This window comes from Rhineura floridana, chromosome 6 (genome assembly GCF_030035675.1).
Source record: "Rhineura floridana isolate rRhiFlo1 chromosome 6, rRhiFlo1.hap2, whole genome shotgun sequence".
Classification (NCBI taxonomy): Eukaryota; Metazoa; Chordata; class Lepidosauria; order Squamata; family Rhineuridae; genus Rhineura; species Rhineura floridana.
The window spans coordinates 15,919,599-15,938,158 of record NC_084485.1 but is presented as its reverse complement, the minus strand read 5'-3'; the positions used below and the strand labels follow the sequence as shown (position 1 = coordinate 15,938,158).

Sequence of the window (18,560 nt, the reverse complement as noted above, 5' to 3'; positions counted from 1 at the left end):
CTCATTCTGTTGGCTAGCATTTATGACACAATCTTGTTGGATCTCAAGTGAATGGAAACATCCAAGTGACTTCACATACTGGCAAAATGTAATAACCATGGATGAGAGTTGGCTTCATACCAACTACAGATGAAAAGGTTCAGGTGAAAGCAGTTTATCATCCTTTGTGCCAAAGGAATACAGGGCTCTTAATATTTAATCCTACCTACTCGCAACAGGTGAGACAGGATATAACCTTTTAAATACTGAGCTGCGTTAATGAAACTTCCTGACACCTCCATTAGTTGTACTGAATTTGATATTGAGGTTTAGTCCTTCCCCTGGAAGAAAAGTTGGACATGGGATGTGTTGCAAGAACTCAGATAATGCTATGGGTCCCCAGATAGCCTTCAGAACTTTGCCCATAGCTATAACTGTATCCCATGAACCTCTATGTAGTGGTTTTTGCAAGTTGTCCTCTACTTCTGTAACTGTTGCAGGCTAGATTGGTTTATCATGCAAATAGCACTTTGCACTAAAATACTGTAGCATATACCTGCCCATCAGCTGTATTCTCCAACAGTGTTACTGGAGCAGTTCCTTGCTGGTGAGCCTTCCCAAGCTTAATGCTCTGAAATACGTATCAAGTAAACCAATGGCAGTCATGAATCTTGCTTTCAAAAACTTTCAGATACCTTTCCGTCAGCAGAGCTACAGTGCCTTGCAAAAGTAATCGGGCCCCTGACCAGTGCTCTCATATTACTGAATTACAAATGGTACATTGTAAGTTTGTCCTGTATGATATTCTATTTTGAAACACTGAAACTCAATTACTGTAAGGTGTTACTGGTTTTAAGTTGGGAAATGTTTGTAAGAAACATAAAAAACCAAAACATGTTGCTTGCATAAGTATTCAACCCCCGCACATTATTTGGTAGAGCCACCTTTCACTGCAATAACAGCTTTAAGTCTGTTGGGGCAGGTATGTACCAGCTTTGCACACAGTGTTGGAGGGATGTTGGCCCATTCTTCTTGGCAGATTCACTCCAGGTTGTTCAGGTTGGTTGAATGTCGCTTGTGGACCGCAATTTTCAAAGAGCGCCACAGATTCTCACGGGATTGAGATCAGGACTTTGACTGGGCCACTATCGGATATTGACCTTTTTGTTCTTCAGCCACTCCCAGTGTTGCTTTGGCCTTATGCATGGGATCCATTGTAGTGCTGCAAAGTGAATTTCCTCCCAAGCTTCAGTTTTTGAGTGGACTGAAGCAGGTTCTCTTGCAGTACTTCCCTGTGTTTTGCTCCATCCATTCTCCCTTGGATTTTAACAAGATGCCCAGTCCCTGCTGATGAGAAGCATCACCACAGCATGATGTTGCCGTCACCATACTTCACTATAGGGATAGTGTGTCTTGAGGCATGGGCATTGTTAAGGTTGTGCCACACACAGCACTTTGAGTTGTGGCAAAAAAGCTCTATCTTGGTCTCATCTGACCACAAAACCTTTTCCCAAATTGCAGCTGGGGCACTCTCATGCTTTCCTGCAAACTCTAGATGTGCTTCCAGATGGTACTTTTTGAGTAACTGCTTTTCTTGCCACCCTCCCAACAGGCCAGTGTTATGCAAAGCTCATGATATAGTTGACTGGTGCACCGTTACTCCCATCCACTGAACTCTGTAGCTCCTTCAAAGGGATTGTTGGCCTCTCTGTGGCTTCTCACAAGTTTCCTTGCTCAAGCACTGAGTTTTGAGGGACGGCCTTTTCCTGGCAGTGCCTGGGTGGCGTGATGCAGCTTCCACTTCCTGATTATTGATCCAACTGTGCCATTGGAATATCCAATATATATGCATTTGTATTACATTATCTCTCACTTTTGTGGAATGCTCTTTGATATTCATTTTCCTTCAGATCCACAGCCTGACCTATGAACCTTCAGCAGTGGGGTTTTTATCCTGACAATGTGACAGCAACTTTAATGGTTCACAGGTGGAGGCCAATACAGTAGGGCCCCGCTTCCTGGCGTTCCACTAATGCGGCAGCTTTCGTTTTCTATTTTAAAGCCGATTTTTGCTCTTTTGTGACGTTTTTGTGTCATTTTTGTGTGATGGCCCCATTATAATCTATGGGTTCCGCTTTACGGCGGGGGTCTGGAACGGAACCCGCTGTATAAGCGGGGCCCTACTGTAATAAGGTAATTGTGTCCTCTAGGACAATTTCATCTGTGTAAAACTGGGAGCTTCCACAGCACGGGTTGAATGCTTATGCAAGCAATGTTTGTTTTTATTCCAAACATTTCCCAACATAAAACCAATGTCACCATACAATAATTCTGAGTTTCAGTGTTTCAAAATAAAATTTCATACAGAACGAAATTACAATGTACCATTTGTAATTCAGCAATCATGGGTCTGATTACTTTTGCAAGGCACTATAGCTCATTGGCTCACTTTAATATATACTTCCATAGACAAGTGTGCGGCAATGGTGGATGACTAGTTAAAAGTAGAATAACAATATCCTCTTATTAATGTGGATTGCTATCTGAAGTTAGCCAAGGGGGTGTCTATAACCCTAAATAAAACTTGAGGTTGGTTCATGCTGGGCTGTTCCTGAGTAATAAACTTGTACTTCAATACTGTCCTTAATAGTCAGTTGATGGTACCTGTCATTCCATTGCCTCAATGATTAGGATGTAGAACTATTAATAGTTTAAAACATGTATCCTGGCTACATGAATTAGAACTGAAGGATAGCTTCAGGTAGCTCCTTCATGTCTGGTACAATGGTATTTGATACCCATAATGCAACTGCCCTGAACTGCCAGGGAATGACTAGAGCAATCCCTTGTGAAACTTCCACTGCCTCACTAGGATTCTTACATAGAAAAGAGAGTTGTGTGTCATCTGCATATCGAAGACACTAAAGCACAAATCAGCTGGTGAGGGAAGGGGAAGGCATTGTATTTTACACAGGATTGCCAGTGTAAAAGCTTAAGTGAAGTAATGAGTGATGACAATCACCCCACACTGCAGAGGACATCCATGACATTTTACCTAGTGTGTGTAATCCCTACATAGGCTGATCTTTCACCCTGCCTGTTTTAACAGCACTGAGTTTTCCTTGTTCCCCAGTGTTGATTGCTATTGTTCAACTGAAGTAAACAATGGCAAAATTAGAGGAAAACCTGCAAGCTTGATTGACAGAAGCTGTATTTCCTTAAAAAATTCTAGAACTGTTTACTGTCATAGAAACACGGACATCTTAAGGCTGGAAGTTTATTGGGGGGAAGGTAGTGTCTTTGTAGTATGCATGTGTACCAGCACCAGTGGGCAGCCTGTAAGAACACATGTTTACATTCTGTGGTATTTGATTTTTTCTGACAGCTTAAGTATCAATAATTGAAACTGCAGTTGAGTACAGCTCTCAAAGGATGTGTTCTGGAAGTATAAAATTGAAGTCTAGAGTACTGCTTGTATTGCACAAAAGTGCCTTCAGAACCAAGTTATGTTCCTTAGTTACTTTATATTTGTATATACTGATTAGGTGGAATTATCTTTTGTTTAAGTTGCCTGTTAAATAATATACCAATGAGTTGTTACACAGAACAAAAATGACAGATCCTTAAAATACCATGAGAATGGTGCATGGGGATTGTCCTAGGCCAAGCCATTCATTATATGTGCTCAGAGGAAGACAGCCTAACTAGAGTTTGTGCTTCTGAGCTATAGGATATTTTGCTGTATAGGAGTGCAGACTTCATTGCTCCAAAATTCTTCCTCCTTCAAAGAAATTGGTATGAGTAACAACCATATTAACTTGTGTTACAGGTTAATCCTTTCTACAGATAGACCTTAAAAGAATTCTTAAGAAGATATCATTTTAAGATGCTTTTAAAGAGACAGGTGCAAAGTGAGGGGAAGACAGATTTTTTTAAAGCAAGTTATAAGGGTATCACCTGTAGTTTTTAAATACACAAGCAACAAATGATCTGCCTGCTCATTTTAGGCTGTGGGTACTAGGAAAAACATGCAGCTTTACCAGCATGGCGCCCAGGCTGGACCAACTTCCAGTAGTACACCCTGGAATGAATATTTTATTGAAATTGGAAAAGCTGCCCACTGGCACGCAGTTAAAGAGCCAGTTCATATGTATAAGTCTGTTAAAACTTGACAGAATTTAAAGTTCAATTCTAAACTTTTATACCAAAACACAGTTTTCTGTTTTGAACCATCTTGTTTTATACTGCAAAGGAATCCACAAATTAGAGCTCTGAGCAACATACAGAGGCGGGGGTGCAACCAGAGAGGGTAGCAGCAGCCATAAACAATAAAGGGAGCACCTAACTTTGTCTTACACAGAACTTATGAAAGGTTTTCCATCTACAGTAGCATGCATTGAAAAATTATATACATAATAGTAACAGGCATAAAAAACCAGATGGTTTATTACAGGCCCCATGAAAGAGGCACAGAACAGAAAAATGGAATGCCTACACATCTATACAGAACTCATGATTGATTTAAAAACCAAAACCAGCTACAGGCAGTTGAATTTCATTTATCATGATGCTGTTTTCTTCTGTTTCTTCTTCTCATTTTCCTCCTTCTCCTTTTCAATTTCAGCAACATACTTTTCAATTTCATCAGGACTCAAGATCTGTAATAGAGGTTACAAGATTAGAAGGGGGCTCAGATTCTGAAAGTCATATGAATACAAGGGCTTTTCTAGGCTGCTCCTAGGGATCATGTGACCTACAGCAGCATGGAGAACTCAAGGTGTCGCCCCTTGTCATTTGTGGGGCTGTTGAGATCCTGTCTTTTACCTATCAGGCCAAGTTAGTTTAGGACAACCTCTCCACTGGGAGGCCGTATGAGACCAAGAACAAGGGCAACTGGGACCTTAATCCCTAACTTTACAGGTGGTGTTATGACAGGACAAGAAGCAAGCACTGATGGCCTTGCCTCTGTTAAACCAACAAAAGCAATCAGAAATGGAAGGGGCTAGAATGATGAAGCAGATACTTGATTTGAAGTTAGCTTTCCCTCAGCCAGGCTGTTAAGTGAAATAAACAAATTTTGCATGTGCACGTTATTAGTCACTTTTCAAGGCCATGCCCTCACAAAGCAACATAGAGAGATTAAAAAACAGAACCTCAGGCACAAAGTACAAAGCACCAACTGAACACAAGCACACATGAGAGATACTGGATTAGATCACCCAAATTCTTATGGAAAGGTTAGTAAAAATACAAGACCTTGAAGGCCAGAAATAAAGGGGCCAAATGTTGAGGCCTCAAGCCGAGCTACCACCATTAAGCAGTAATCCACTACTTTAGGAAGTCACCAGATAGTTACCTTGAGAGGCTGGTTTCTTCTCATAACAGCCAGCTCAATATTTTTTCCACCGGACTGTACAACCTTAAATCCAGGAAATTAAGAAGTGTTAGGAAAACAGCTGAAAAAACAATCACTACCAGCTTTTTCTCCATGAGGGAAATTGACATCTCAAATTGAGCTGCATGCCAGGTTGTGCAAGAAGCTTCTTCAATCTTGCAACACAAAGTACTGCATTTTTATTCTTGCTAAATGAAAATCAAAATATATTAAATTAGGGCATTAGATCTAGTATGCCAAACCTGTTCAACAGACTCGTGTTTAAACTTTACAAGAAATGAAAAGCACATGTAAACTTATCAATAGCCACCCAGCTTGGAACTCAGATATTCAGACTTACTTCAAGAAGGGCTTTTATAACAAGTTTAATGGTCAAATCATCTGTTTCAATAGCTTCATCAGTGTAGTTTTTTTCCAAAAATTCACGCACTGACTTTGCTCCTCTGCCAATAGCATTAGCCTGGAATTTAAAATGTTTATTAAAAACAAGTTTGCAACTCAAAATCTAAATGCATAACTAAAAATGTAAATCTTTGTGTTTTATACAATGCTGCTGTTTCATGAGCAGACTTCTATTTGCATAATGATACTATCTTCCTCTAAGATCTGCTCCAAAACAAACAGAACTCTACTGATGCAGACAACCCAGAGTAGCAACAACTAGAATGGTGAAACTAGACTGCAAATGATTGTATGCGTCCAAAATGAAGAGAACAAAAAATGCAGCATTCCTAGTAGAGCAATCAAAAATTCCTTCTTCCTCAGCTCTCTAGTCGTCATGTTCCCTCAAAATCCCAGTAATTGTGTACTCCAACCCACCAAAAAGACAGCAGAGTTCCTTCACCACTTTAAGGACCTGGAAAGCAAAGCCAGAATAGGGCACAACTCCCACCGCCAAAACACAATAGTATTTGGCAGCTAACACAGAACCACTGTTTTTCAATTAAAATGTCAGGGATTAAAATTATTTATTAAATTTCTATTTCACTCTTCCAAAAAAAGCCCAGAGCAGCAAACAAGGCACAAAACACTAAAAACTTAAAAGAAACTCAAAACAAAACATCTTAAAAGCATCTTACAAAGATACTTTAAAAAACTTTAAAAACATCTTAGAAAGCAATTCCAACACAGATGCAGACTGGGATAAGGACTCTACTTGAAAGAGGCCAGGTCTTCAGCAGGCACTGAAAATATAAAAGAGATGGTGCCTGCCTAATACTTAAGGGGTGAAAATTCTAAATGGTAGGTGCCACAACACTAAAGGTCTGCTTCCTATAGTGAGTGGAACAAACCACCTCATAAGATGGTATCTGCAGGAGACTCTCACCTGCAGAGCACAGAGATCAACTCAGAATACAAGGGGTAAGAAGATTTTTCAGGTAATCTGGTCCCAAGCTGTATAGGGCTTTGTACACCAAAACCTTGAACTCAGCCCAGCAGCTAATGGGCATCCAGTGCAATTCTTTCAGTAGCGGTTGCTGCTCCTCGGGGGGGGGGGGGTCGGTGTCCCCTTGGGTTGGTGACCGGCGGCGGATGTGGCACAGGGACTCGGGTTGTGGAGTCGGAGGCGAGGACGGAGTGTTGGCAGTGCTGGAGAGGCAGCGGGGGAACGGAGACGGTGGTTGAGGAGATCCGAGAAGCAAGAGGGCAGAGACTTTTCTCAACTGTGGGAGATCTTGGCTGCAGGCGAAACTAGCCTCACAACGCGAAACAGGAAGGACATGGATTTTTTACTTATATTTATTGGGGGTGGTGGGCCTGCCTGGGTGGTAGACGGGGGAGGGCATGTGTAAAGCGGGGGGGGAACGTTGTGGGAGGAGTGGGAAGCCACTATATCAAACAGCTGGGCGGCAGATCCTGGATGGGGGGGTGGCAGACCACGCCAATTTAGGGGAGCATGGGATAGATACGTTATACCCATCCCTTGTTCCGGGCCTGTTCACAACCAGACGACAACTGGGGGATGCAGGACTCCATCCAATCTTCGACTGCTGTTATGTAATGCCAGGTCTGTGGTACAGAAGACATCTCTCATCCATGATACGATCTTGGATGAGGACGCAGACCTGGTATGTATTACGGAAACCTGGCTGGACGAGGCCTCAGCTCCCATACTTGAGGCCATGTGCCCAGCTGGGTTCCGATATGCACAGCAGCCGAGGATTGGTAGGCGGGGAGAGGGAGTGGCAGTGATCTATCGGGAGTCCTTGATTTTTGCCAGACCTCCCCTCCACGAGACCAAGTTTGTCGCTTGCATGTACTGGAGGTTGGACCCAAAGGGCAGTTTAGGGATTCTACTTGTGTACCGCCCACCCCGCTGCGCAGCAGACTCCCTGGCCGAGGTGCTCGAGGTGGTCTTGGCTGTGCGGCTGTTCTCCCCCAATTTGTTGGTTTTGGGGGATTTCAACGTGCATGCGGAGACCACTCTCATGGGAGCCCCTCAGGATTTCATTGAAACCATGACTTCTTGGGAACTGCACCTTAGTAATATAGGGCCCACCCATGTAGCCGGTCATGCTCTTGACCTTCTGTTTGTCTCAGGAGGGGAGGGTAGTGCTCTGAAAATGGGGGCTGTTTCTTCTAACCCTGTGTCATGGTCAGATCACTGTCTGGTAAATATAGGCCTCTCAATGCCGCTCACCCTCCGCAGGGGTCGAGGACCTATTAAGATGGTCCGCCCCAGACACCTGATGGAATCTAAGGGATTCCTGAATGCGCTGGAAGATACGGAGCTGTCAGAAGGTCACTCGGTTGAAACCCTGGTGGTGGATTGGAATAGGGAGATTACCAGGGCGGTAGACCAAGTGGCTCCGAAACGCCCTCTCCCCCTGAATAGAACTCAGACAGCACCTTGGTACACACCTCGGTTGCGAGGTCTGAGACAGGAGGTGAGATGACTAGAGCGCTGGTGGCGGAAGTCTCGCGCTGAAGACGATCGGACACTGGTTAGAGTAGCAATAGCGGCCTACCATGTGGCAACAAAGGCAGCAAAGAGGGATTTCTTTGCTGCCTCTATTGCGTCGGCAGAATGTTGTCCCAGGAGATTGTTCCAAGTGGTCCGAAGCCTGGTCGGTCCAGTTGCGCAGGAACCCATGGAACATTCTAAAGCCTCCTGTGACATATTTGCTAAGCACTTTGCCGATAAAATCGAGCGTCTGAAGTGCACGATTCCACACGCCGTGGATACAAGTAGTGGGCCAGAATCGGCCAGTTGCATTCCGGTCCGATGGGAGCGGTTTCAGCCTCTTCTCGCTGAGGAAGCGGACAAGGTGTTCTCTACTGTGAAGCCAACCACTCGTCTGCTCAATCCTTGCCCCTCGTGGCTCATTGTGAGCTGCAAGGAGAAACTGGGCGAAGGGATCAAGGCGGTGGTAAATGCATCCTTGGAAGAGGGTGCAATGCCATCAGCCCTCAAGGAGGCAGTGATAAGGCCCATCTTGAAAAAGCCCTCCTTGGATCCCCAAGAGATGAAGAACTTTCGCCCAGTTTCTAATTTACCATTCTTAGGCAAGGTGATAGAGCGAGTGGTGGCTAAACAACTACAGACGCACTTGGATGAAGCGGATTATTTAGATCCATTTCAATCGGGCTTCAGGACTGGACATGGAACTGAAACAGCCTTGGTCGCCCTGGTAGATGATATGAGAAGGGCGCTGGATAGGGGAGAATATACCTTCCTCGTCCTCCTGGATCTCTCAGCAGCTTTTGATACCGTCGACCACGGTATCTTGTTAAGCTGCCTAGAGGGATTAGGGATGGGGGGCACTGTTCTACGGTGGTTCCATTCCTATCTCTCAGGCAGGTACCAACGGGTAGCATTGGAGGATGAGGTTTCAGACCCTTGGCCCTCACTTGTGGAGTGCCACAGGGTTCTATCCTCTCCCCCATGCTATTTAACATCTATGTGAAGCCGCTGGGAGCCATCATCAGGAGTTTTGGGCTGCAGTGTCACCAATATGTGGATGACACTCAGCTCTATCTCTCATTTAAGTCCTCACCAGAGGTGGCTGTGGAGACCATGTCCAAGTGCCTGGAGTCCATTAGTGGATGGATGGGCAAGAACAGGCTGAAGCTAAATCCTGATAAGACCGAGGTGTTACTCATGGGTGATAAGAGAAGCTTGGGAGACATCGACTTGGTGTTTAACGGGGTAAGATTGCCCCTGAAGGATCAGGTCCGCAGCCTCGGGGTCATTCTTGACTCCCAGCTGTCCATGGAAGCTCAAGTTTCGGCAGTGAGCCGGACAGCTTGGTATCAATTACATCTGATACAGAGGCTGTGACCCTACCTTCCTGTACAGCTTCTCCCGCGAGTGATACATGCCCTGGTCTCCTCTCGCTTAGACTATTGTAATGCACTCTACGTGGGGTTACCCTTGAAGACAGTCCGGAAACTCCAGCTGGTTCAGAATGCGGCGGCACGCTTGATTACGCATAGCCGTCGCCGGGAACACATCACTCCGGTGTTGATAGATCTTCACTGGCTACCAGTGGTTTACCGGGCCCAATTCAAGGGGTTGGTATTGACCTTTAAAACCCTATACGGTTTCGGCCCGGTTTATCTAAAGGACCGCCTCCAGTATCACCAATTGAGCCGCCTTACAAGATCAGCCACGCAAGATCTCCTCTCGGTCCCACCGGCCAAAACAGCTCGGCTGGTGCAGACCAGAGAGAGGGTGTTCTCAGTAGTGGCTCCCACCCTCTGGAATTCCCTCCCCTACGATCTTCGACATGCCTCCTCCCTGATGAGTTTTCGACGAGCGTTAAAGACCTGGCTCTTCAGGCAGGCCTACAGGAACTTTGAGCTAGATTAGTTTGTAATGTTTTAACTGATGTTTTGATGTTAGTTTTAATTGATGAATATGGTTGTATTGTGTAGTGTATTTATTGTATTGTATATTGTACTTTGTTGCTGCTGTAAGTCGCCTAGAGTGTCCAAAAATTGGACAGATAGGCGACTAACAAATTAAAGTTTATTATTATTATTATTATTACTAACATGTTGGCAATAATCTGCCTCAGTGAGCGGTCCTGCCGCCACATTTTGAACTAGCCGCAGCTTCAGGTCCAAGGGTACCCCACACAGAATGCATTATAGTAATCCAGCCTGGAGGTTACCTGTGCATGGACAACAGTGGTCAGGCTATCTCGATCTAGAAGCGGCCACAGCTCTCTTACCACCTAAAGCTGATAAAAGACACTCCTAGCCACTGAAATCACCTGGGCCTCTAGCGAGAAAGATGGATCCAGGAGCCATGGCTATGGAGTCGGTACGCCAAACCTTTGACTCCGAGTCCTCTTTTTCTACTGTCCGACTCCGACGCCACCCAAAATTGCTTCCGACTCTACAACTCCCAACTCCACAGCCCTGGAAAGCGCTGTAAATGTCTTTTTAAATTGGAAGCTCTTGTAGGAGCATTTTTATCGTTGCCTGAATATGCGTTGATCTTGGCATCACAGCATTTGTCTTTATGTGGGTCCTGTGTTGTACACTGATGCACAATTGTTTTCCATCTTGAGTTATGGAGGAATGCTCAAATACAGCTGACTTCATGGGAAGCTTCTCTGACATTTTGAATTTATATTTTAAAAAAATTGTCAATCAAAATTTATTTTGAAGCTGGAGTCAGTACATTTCTACCGACTCTGACTCCAACTCCACAGCCTTGCAGATTTGGAGGGCACGGGGCTGCAGGGGTGAGGAGAGGAAGGGGAAATCCGTTTACCCAACGCTATCGTTCTTAGCATGTTAGTAGAAATGTACAGATGACTAACTGTGGGGAGTCTATTCTGTTTGTAACCATAACAGGGACCGTAACAGACATCAATTTTCACAGAGGGACTATAAATAGTCCAGAATAAACCACAGAGAGTAAGTAATGAGGAAATAAGGTAAGGTTAGACCGTGCATAGGGCTGCCTGACCCTATATAGCTGGAGTGGCCACATCCAGAATGTCATTTTTTTTTTAAATTGTAACTTTTTAAAAAATATTGACCATTCCTATAGGTCCACTGTGATGCCAAAAGGTTTTCTGTGACATCCCCCCCACCTTCGCTTCCATAGGTATTTTACAGTGATGCCAAGTTTTTTATACCCCCATTTATATTTTTAAAAACCTATTAAGCCCACTTTCATACTGCCACATCCACTTTGACATGCAGCCCAGAGGGATGACCATGTGGCCTTGGCCCCAAAATGGTTAGTCACTCCTGCTTTATAGGTTATGAAGGGTGTGTGTGTAATATGAATAGAGTGCTTCTATTAGTTTCACCTCAACAAGACAACAATCCCAACTCACTTTCCAAGCATGATATGTGCCAGAAGGATCAGTCTGGTAAAGTCTCGGAGTTCCATCAAAGTCAAATCCTACAATTAGGGCAGAAATACCAAAAGGTCTGCGGCCATTACTCTGGGTGTATCGCTGAGGAGGAAGTTGAAAGGTTTTTATTAGTAGAAATTTATGCCTAGAGAAATACAGATTTCTCATGAAATAATTGCACTCCATATTTTTCTGAATTTCTTGACTGAAGAAAAAATAGTCATTGCAAGTGCCCTTTAAAAAAAAAGAAAGGAACTACAGGTTGGAACCAGAAAAAGCCAACTTAAATGTTTTTTGTTTTACTTACCTGTAACTGTTCCTGACAAGATCAGGATTTTTTTAACTATGAATTGCACTGAGAGACTTTTAATGATAATTTAATGTAATGATAATCTTTACCATTAATGCCACCCTGGGCTCCTACTGGGAGAAAGGGCGGGATATAAATCAAATAATAATAATAATCATGAAATCAGCACTATTTTCCAAATTTCCTAGATATACCAGATGCATTTGTGGCTCCCAAATTCATTAAATAATAAGCGCACTAATGATCGGTCCTTCACCAATTCTTACTTGTAGTAACAGAGAATAAGATCCAAGATGAAACAGGACCTTTTATATTTTAGTTTTTTTGGAAATGCATTTTTGTTGCATTCTATTTGTAAACTCTGAATAGAAAGAGGTCTTTACGAACCTTCTCGTACAACCTAGTTAAGGCAGTCACCAATGTAGGAAGACAAAAAGCTGCAGAAACCACAAAGATAATTTCAAATACTGACACCAGGCATATCACTTTTCACTATCTTTGGGAGAGACCAGGGAGACATCTACACTCAACAATTTTAATCAAATAAAGCAACTGTGTTATGCACTGAAATCAAGCTCCCATTAACCACATTTTAACAAGCAAGAACTGTAATACTTTTTGTTTGTACATACCTGCTTCAGACTAGCAATATACCTTGTGATATACTCCACAGTGACAGGATCCTCCACTGTAAGTCTATGGCTTTGACATTCCACCCGAGCTCTATTTATAACTATCCTGGCATCTGCTGTGAGCCCTACAAACATAATTAATAAGCAAAATGTGCCGTTTAACATAGCAAACATGCAGAAACATCTCTGCTTTAGAAAATATTATTCAAGAGAAATGTGGGAGAAGAGAAGGTTAATGTTAGGTCACATTTATTTTGCTGATTTTTTATGATGCTCAAAGTCATATTAAAAATTTAATTTTCTTTGGGCTGCATCCAGAAAAGTGATTTTCACAGATTCTTCCTTTCCTCTGCAGCCCCCTGAAAAGCTGTTCCAGAGGTTTCAGGGACCCTGTGGAAAAGCATGGGAAGTAATGCTAGAGACCTGGAAAGGGAACTGGCAAAAAATGTTAGTCCCCCCTCCAGCGAGGAGCCTCCACTGGATACAGATTCTGTCTGCAAATGGAAAAAGCTTTTCCATTCATAAAGGGGCAAGGATGACTCTAACCATGTATTATGTTCAGGAAGAAATTGGTGGAACCCTATAGGAAGCATGCAAAGTATGTCCTACAGTATATTAAAGTGACACTGGTTATTTTTCATCTCAAAATCCTCTTGAGAGCTCAACAAAGATGAAATGATTAAGCAGATTCTTCCTGATGGACCTTCTTCCACTCAAGCTGCCTTTGGTAAAAAAAAAGGGGGGAAAGAGAGACTGGAATTCTGTGTTGCATCTAGTTTGGTCCTTAGGTGAAGGATAAATGAGAGAGAGAGAAAAATGTGTTTTCCTCTTTAGTTAGTATTTGACATGGCAACTGCCAAAAAAATCTTTTAGAGCTATAAAACATTAATTGACAAGGTTTAACAGACCTTGAGTGTAAAGGACTGGGCTTACAAATCAGGAAAGGTATTAATTTTATACCTATAATAATTCGACTGAGTGGTAAAGTTTAAGAACCAAACCTTTAATATTTTTTCTCTCAATAGTTAATACTTTCACTATCAGCACAAACATTTGCACTTCACAATTAATCAGAATTAGATAATATACTTTCAAGTATACTGCAATACTTTCTATTTGTTTTATGACGTTTATTTGTTTGATAAGAGGTTTATAACGCATGTGTGCAAGAAAGAAAGAACAGTTCCTTAATACAGCAGTCTTCAAAGCAACAACCCTCTGAATCCACCAAGCAGAGGAGTCATTTCAAGTCTCCTTCCTCACCTGTAGCAACCTGAATTTATTTTTTGCTCTTCTTTGCAATTAAAGTCTTTAGAAGATCTAAGAAATATGTTGTTCTAATCATGAAAGGTGCAAACAAAGATAACAGGACTTGACTTTGCTGTACTGCGAAATGTTCTACTGAACAGCACAATTTCATTCCAAAGTCCCAATCCTAGTATTTAGGAAAATCCAGCATAACAGTACCTGCAAAAGCCATGCAGACATTGTCATCAAGGGCACAGATCTTTCGGACAGTTCTTTCATCCTGAAGTTTTGCCACAGATTTCTTCTCCACGCCAAGAACAACAATATCTTTTCCTCGTACTCCAACCTTAAATATTACACAAGGTATTAGAGATCACCTTATCAAACAGCCACATCAAATACTGTTCCTATATTAAATATACGAAAGCATCAGAGCAAAACTAAATTGCGGATGCAGCCCAAATTTACTGAAACCAACGGAGCTTCAGCCAGACTTGTGTAGGGTGCTGACTTCAGTTAGTTAGCACCTATGAAGCATGTGATTTTTAACAAGTGAATCTATAAACAGTGTTTTTGGAGTGATAATGTAGTTGAAATATCCTATGCCTCTGGGTGATATCCAACTAAGTCATACTCAGACCTGCTGAGGCAACGCCAACAGTTGTGTTGGTTATTGTACACATTTCTTAAGACCAGGGCTGGGGAAGACAATATGGCCAGTGGGCCAGAGCCTGAACTCCCACACTACCCCCAAGGCCATTTTGATAGATAGGTGGTGCCACCCACCTGTCAATCACCTACTTTCACCACAGCATCAGGTGACCCAAAAGCAGGAATTGGCTGCACTAGAGTTCCCAGTCAGGAACTCCATAGAGAAGCTGATCCCTGTGGGGCTTGCTGTAAGCACCAATCAGCAAGCTTCACTTTCCAAGGAACATATGACATCAGGTTTGGGGCAAATGGGTGTGGTTTGGGGGGAAGCCTTAAAGGCCAAATTAGGACCCCTAACAGGCCTAATCTGGCTTGCAGGTTCCCCACTGGTGCTTTAGATGGTATGGTGTTAGGTACTAATTACACATTATTTTGTTGTGATTTTCTTTACAATAAATACAAGATGATGCAGCTGGATCTTCTGATAATCCATATAAAATTGCAGGCTCAGCCCTTATTCTGAAAGAACCACCTGAACTACATTTTGTTAAACATATTAGGCCCCAATTCTTCCACTGCAAGAAGTGGCTGACAGCAACGGGCAGTTGTCTAAGAAACATGCCACAATGAAGTTTCAGAGTCATATATATTCAGAGATATCCAAGGCAGCACTTCCTATTTAGGATAAAACAGTTCACAGTATATATCCTTATAATGAGGCTAGCACAATGGCAATTTGTCATTTGAAGCAGACTAAGGGAACAGGTGCCTCTTTATACGAAGTTGTGCTCAAATTTTTTCAAGAAAGCTACCATGCAAGAAGTATTCTATTGCTCTTGCCCTGTCCCCATTTTCTTCAAATTCCTCCTCAGAGTTAGCCTTGTGGATTCAATGATCCAGCTTTTTCTATATCCAAACTCTAACCCATCTTACTACAGGCATACCCCGCTTAACGTCGCTTCACTTAACGTTGCCTCGCTATAACATACATGCTCCATATGCCTGTATTTCTCCAGAAATGCAGCGCAGCAGCAGAGGTTTTAGCGCGTGGGGGTGGAAATACACGCAATCGCGCCACCGCAAATCAGCTGGGAGGCGCGGCAGCGCAGCAGCAGAGGCTTTAACATGCGGGGGTGGAAATCAGCTGGGAGGCCCAATCGCGATCAGCTGAGAGGCAGCAGCGCAGCAGCAGAGGCTTTAGCGCAGGGCTTTGAGGCTCCGCATGAAGGAGAGGTAAAAAAAGTTTTACTGTAAAAGGTAGTGCTTCACTTTAAGGACATTTTCAGTTTACGTACTCGCTCTGGTCCCACTGAGTACGTTAATGCGAGGTATTACTGTATTTCTTTAAGCTCTTCTTTTGCCTGATACAACCAATGTACTTCCCGTCTTCCACTTCAGTTCCTGCCATAGTCACACCTCTTCCATTTCCCTCAGTATTATCCAATCCCTGCCTTTCATGTTCATGCCACTCTAAATGATTTAACCCCTTTCCATCATCTGTTGCTTCCCTTCCCCCACTCCCATCAGACTTTCACCTTACCTTCCATGCAGCTCCTCTTTCATATACCAAAAACCCAATAAATGTGGAATCATGAAGCCTCACCCGCAACACCCTGTAATGGGCTCAACTGCCTTTTCAGCATGCTTTTACATGGTTGCACTTTCCTTCATTCTTCACACTCCACTCTCCCTGTTCCTTCTATAATATTTCCTATGCAGCTAAGCCCTCAGAATTCAGTTATGCAACCTTTGGACAAGGCATTACTGGTTGGGGCTGATGGGAGTTGTACTCCAAAACATCTAGAGGACCCCAGGTTAGGGAAGGAAAGGTAGTTTTACCTAAAACACTACTCCACTTCCTCCCTAACCGCCACCATTATGCTTAAGCGTATTTATTGACTGACACGCTCTCTCTCTGGGCTTTGCCCCTGCTCACTTCGCTTGCCAACCCCACCTACCATTGCCAAAGCTCCCCCTCACGGGGTGCCAAACCTACAGGCCTGCTCCAAGGCTTGGCCTAGTGTTTGGGCCACAGCGGTTGAGGACCAGGTCACAACCATGGGGGAAGGAAAATAGTGAGTATCTGAAATGCAGGGGGAGGGGCTCCCCATGCCCCCCAAAAAACTAATGTCTAGTCTACACATGCAGAAGACTGTACCACTTCCATTATAATAGGGCATTCCAGATTTGAATGCTCCTCTACATTAAAAAAAACCCTCTCCCTACGAATTTTTGAAAAACATATTAGGGAGAAAGATTATATCCATGCTATTTTTCTATTTGCAGGGTGTTTAACAATATCCACCCACTGTAGAAGAGCTTTTAAAAACAGTGATCAGCTACCCGATCCTGAAGTGGTCAAGTCCACTCTACCCTCTCAGCACAACTTTATTCTTCTACCTGTCATGTGCAGACCACTTCTAACATATCAGGAAGGTTAGCCTGGACCCTTTCGCTGCTGTGCCACCTGTCTCATCCTGAGTGGTGTGTTGCTTTTAATGAATGGGGAAGAAAAGGAGGCACTGAAGCACATATGCCTCTGAATACCGGTTGCTGGAAATCATGGGGAAATCCCTGCTTCCCAGAGGGGCATGCGGTTGGACACTGTGAAAACAGGATGCTGGACTATGATAGGTCTGTGGCCTGATCCAGTATGTGTCTTCTAAAATAAGGTCTTTTTTAAAGCTGCTTTAAGAGCCTCTCAGGGTCACAGAGCAGGACATAAGACTTCTAAATAATTATATTAGCTGCTTTTTTCAAAAAATGAACTCAAACCAACTTACAAACATTAAAAAAGATATAAAAACATTCACAAAATGGATAAAAAGCAAAATCCAACTTATCCCCACCAAACTAAAACATATGCAGAGAATTAAGTTCCAACTTCCAAAGGCCTGGGTGGGGAAAAAAGGTTTTACCTGGCTCTAAGCACAGTTAGTGAGAGCGCTAGGCATGTCTCCCTGAGGACAACAATCCTCAAATAGGGAGCCACCACTGAGAAGGCCCTTTCTCATCACCACCCTCCACGCCTCCCTCAGAGGGGGCACACAGAGAAGCACTTCAAATAACCAACACAGGGTCCAGGTTGATTCAGGTGGGGAGAGTTGCTCCTTGAGGTACTGGGGTCCTGAGCCACGTAAGGCTTTACAGGCGGAGGTTAGGGAAGAAGTGAATTTGGCCCGGAAACTAACAGGTAGCCAATGCAACCGTGCCAGAACTGGCATTCCTTGTTCAGAGCCTCTTGCCCCAGTCAGCATTCAGCGACTAACAAACATAACAGCGACTATTTAGAAGACTTCTATCCCACTCTAGGGCCCTGAGCGGCTCTCAGAGCACAGCCTCTTGCCCCAGTCAGCAATCTGAATTCGTCACCAGCGGCGCTTCCCCAACCGGCTGCGGTTTCCCAAACTGACTTCAAAGGCAGCCACCTAACCTACAGCAAGGAGACCAGAAGTTAGGCTAAATTAACTCTTATTGTACAAATGGGCCTCCCTTCTCAGGCTCTTACCCCTCCCCCAAGAAAAGGGAGGAACCCCCCCGACACACACACACACACTTGTACCAGTCTCTAACCGGCTTTTAGAGCCGCCCCCTCTTCCTCAGCCGCACCCCGGCTTCTCTCCCTCACTTTCCATTCGAAGCGCGGCGGCCCTGCCTTCTTCCCTTCCCTTCCCCTCTCAGACGCCGTTTCTTTTTACCGCAGTGGAGCCCTTTTTCACGGCCTCCTGGGCGTATTCGACTTGGAAAAGGTGCCCGTCAGGGGAGAACACGGTAATAGCCCGGTCGTAGCTCATGGCCGCGGCCAGACGAGAAATGCCCGATGACGAGAGAAAAAGTGGTGGCCGCCGAAGCTTTTCCCTCCCCCGCTCAAAACAGCACCGTCACCTTCCCTTGCCGCGCATGCGCAGCTGGGCGATTCACGCAACGCTCTTACGCAGACTCCGCCGCCTGTTTACCATAGAGTTAGGTATTAGAACAGGGAAGGGGGCGTACGTCAAGTACGTACTCGCCGCCGCATACGGGCT

At 44.0% G+C, this 18,560-nt stretch overlaps 1 protein-coding gene across 1 annotated transcript; it reads right to left on the bottom strand.

Annotated features, from left to right (window-relative positions):
• Positions 1–4,398: 4,398 nt before the first annotated feature.
• On the bottom strand, positions 4,399–18,486 carry PSMA7 (proteasome 20S subunit alpha 7). The gene is made up of 7 exons (XM_061631089.1): positions 18,234–18,486; positions 14,104–14,230; positions 12,637–12,761; positions 11,674–11,796; positions 5,715–5,834; positions 5,336–5,398; positions 4,399–4,637 (listed from the first exon to the last, which is right to left on the bottom strand). The coding sequence occupies exons 1-7, from the start codon at positions 18,327–18,329 to the stop codon at positions 4,542–4,544; spliced, it is 750 nt and encodes a 249-aa protein (XP_061487073.1). The 5' UTR covers positions 18,330–18,486; the 3' UTR covers positions 4,399–4,541.
• Between the last annotated feature and the right edge of the window lie 74 nt (positions 18,487–18,560).

Bases quoted from the DNA above. Each gene is read 5' to 3' on its own strand.
- PSMA7 (XM_061631089.1), bottom strand. From the start codon at position 18,329: ATGAGCTACGACCGGGCTATTACCGTGTTCTCCCCTGACGGGCACCTT. The intron at 14,231-18,233 runs GTAAAAAGAAAC...GTAATATTTAAG, and splicing joins TGAAAAAGGGCTCCACTGCG to GTTGGAGTACGAGGAAAAGA. The intron at 11,797-12,636 runs GTATGTACAAAC...CTTCCTCCTCAG, and splicing joins ATATTGCTAGTCTGAAGCAG to CGATACACCCAGAGTAATGG.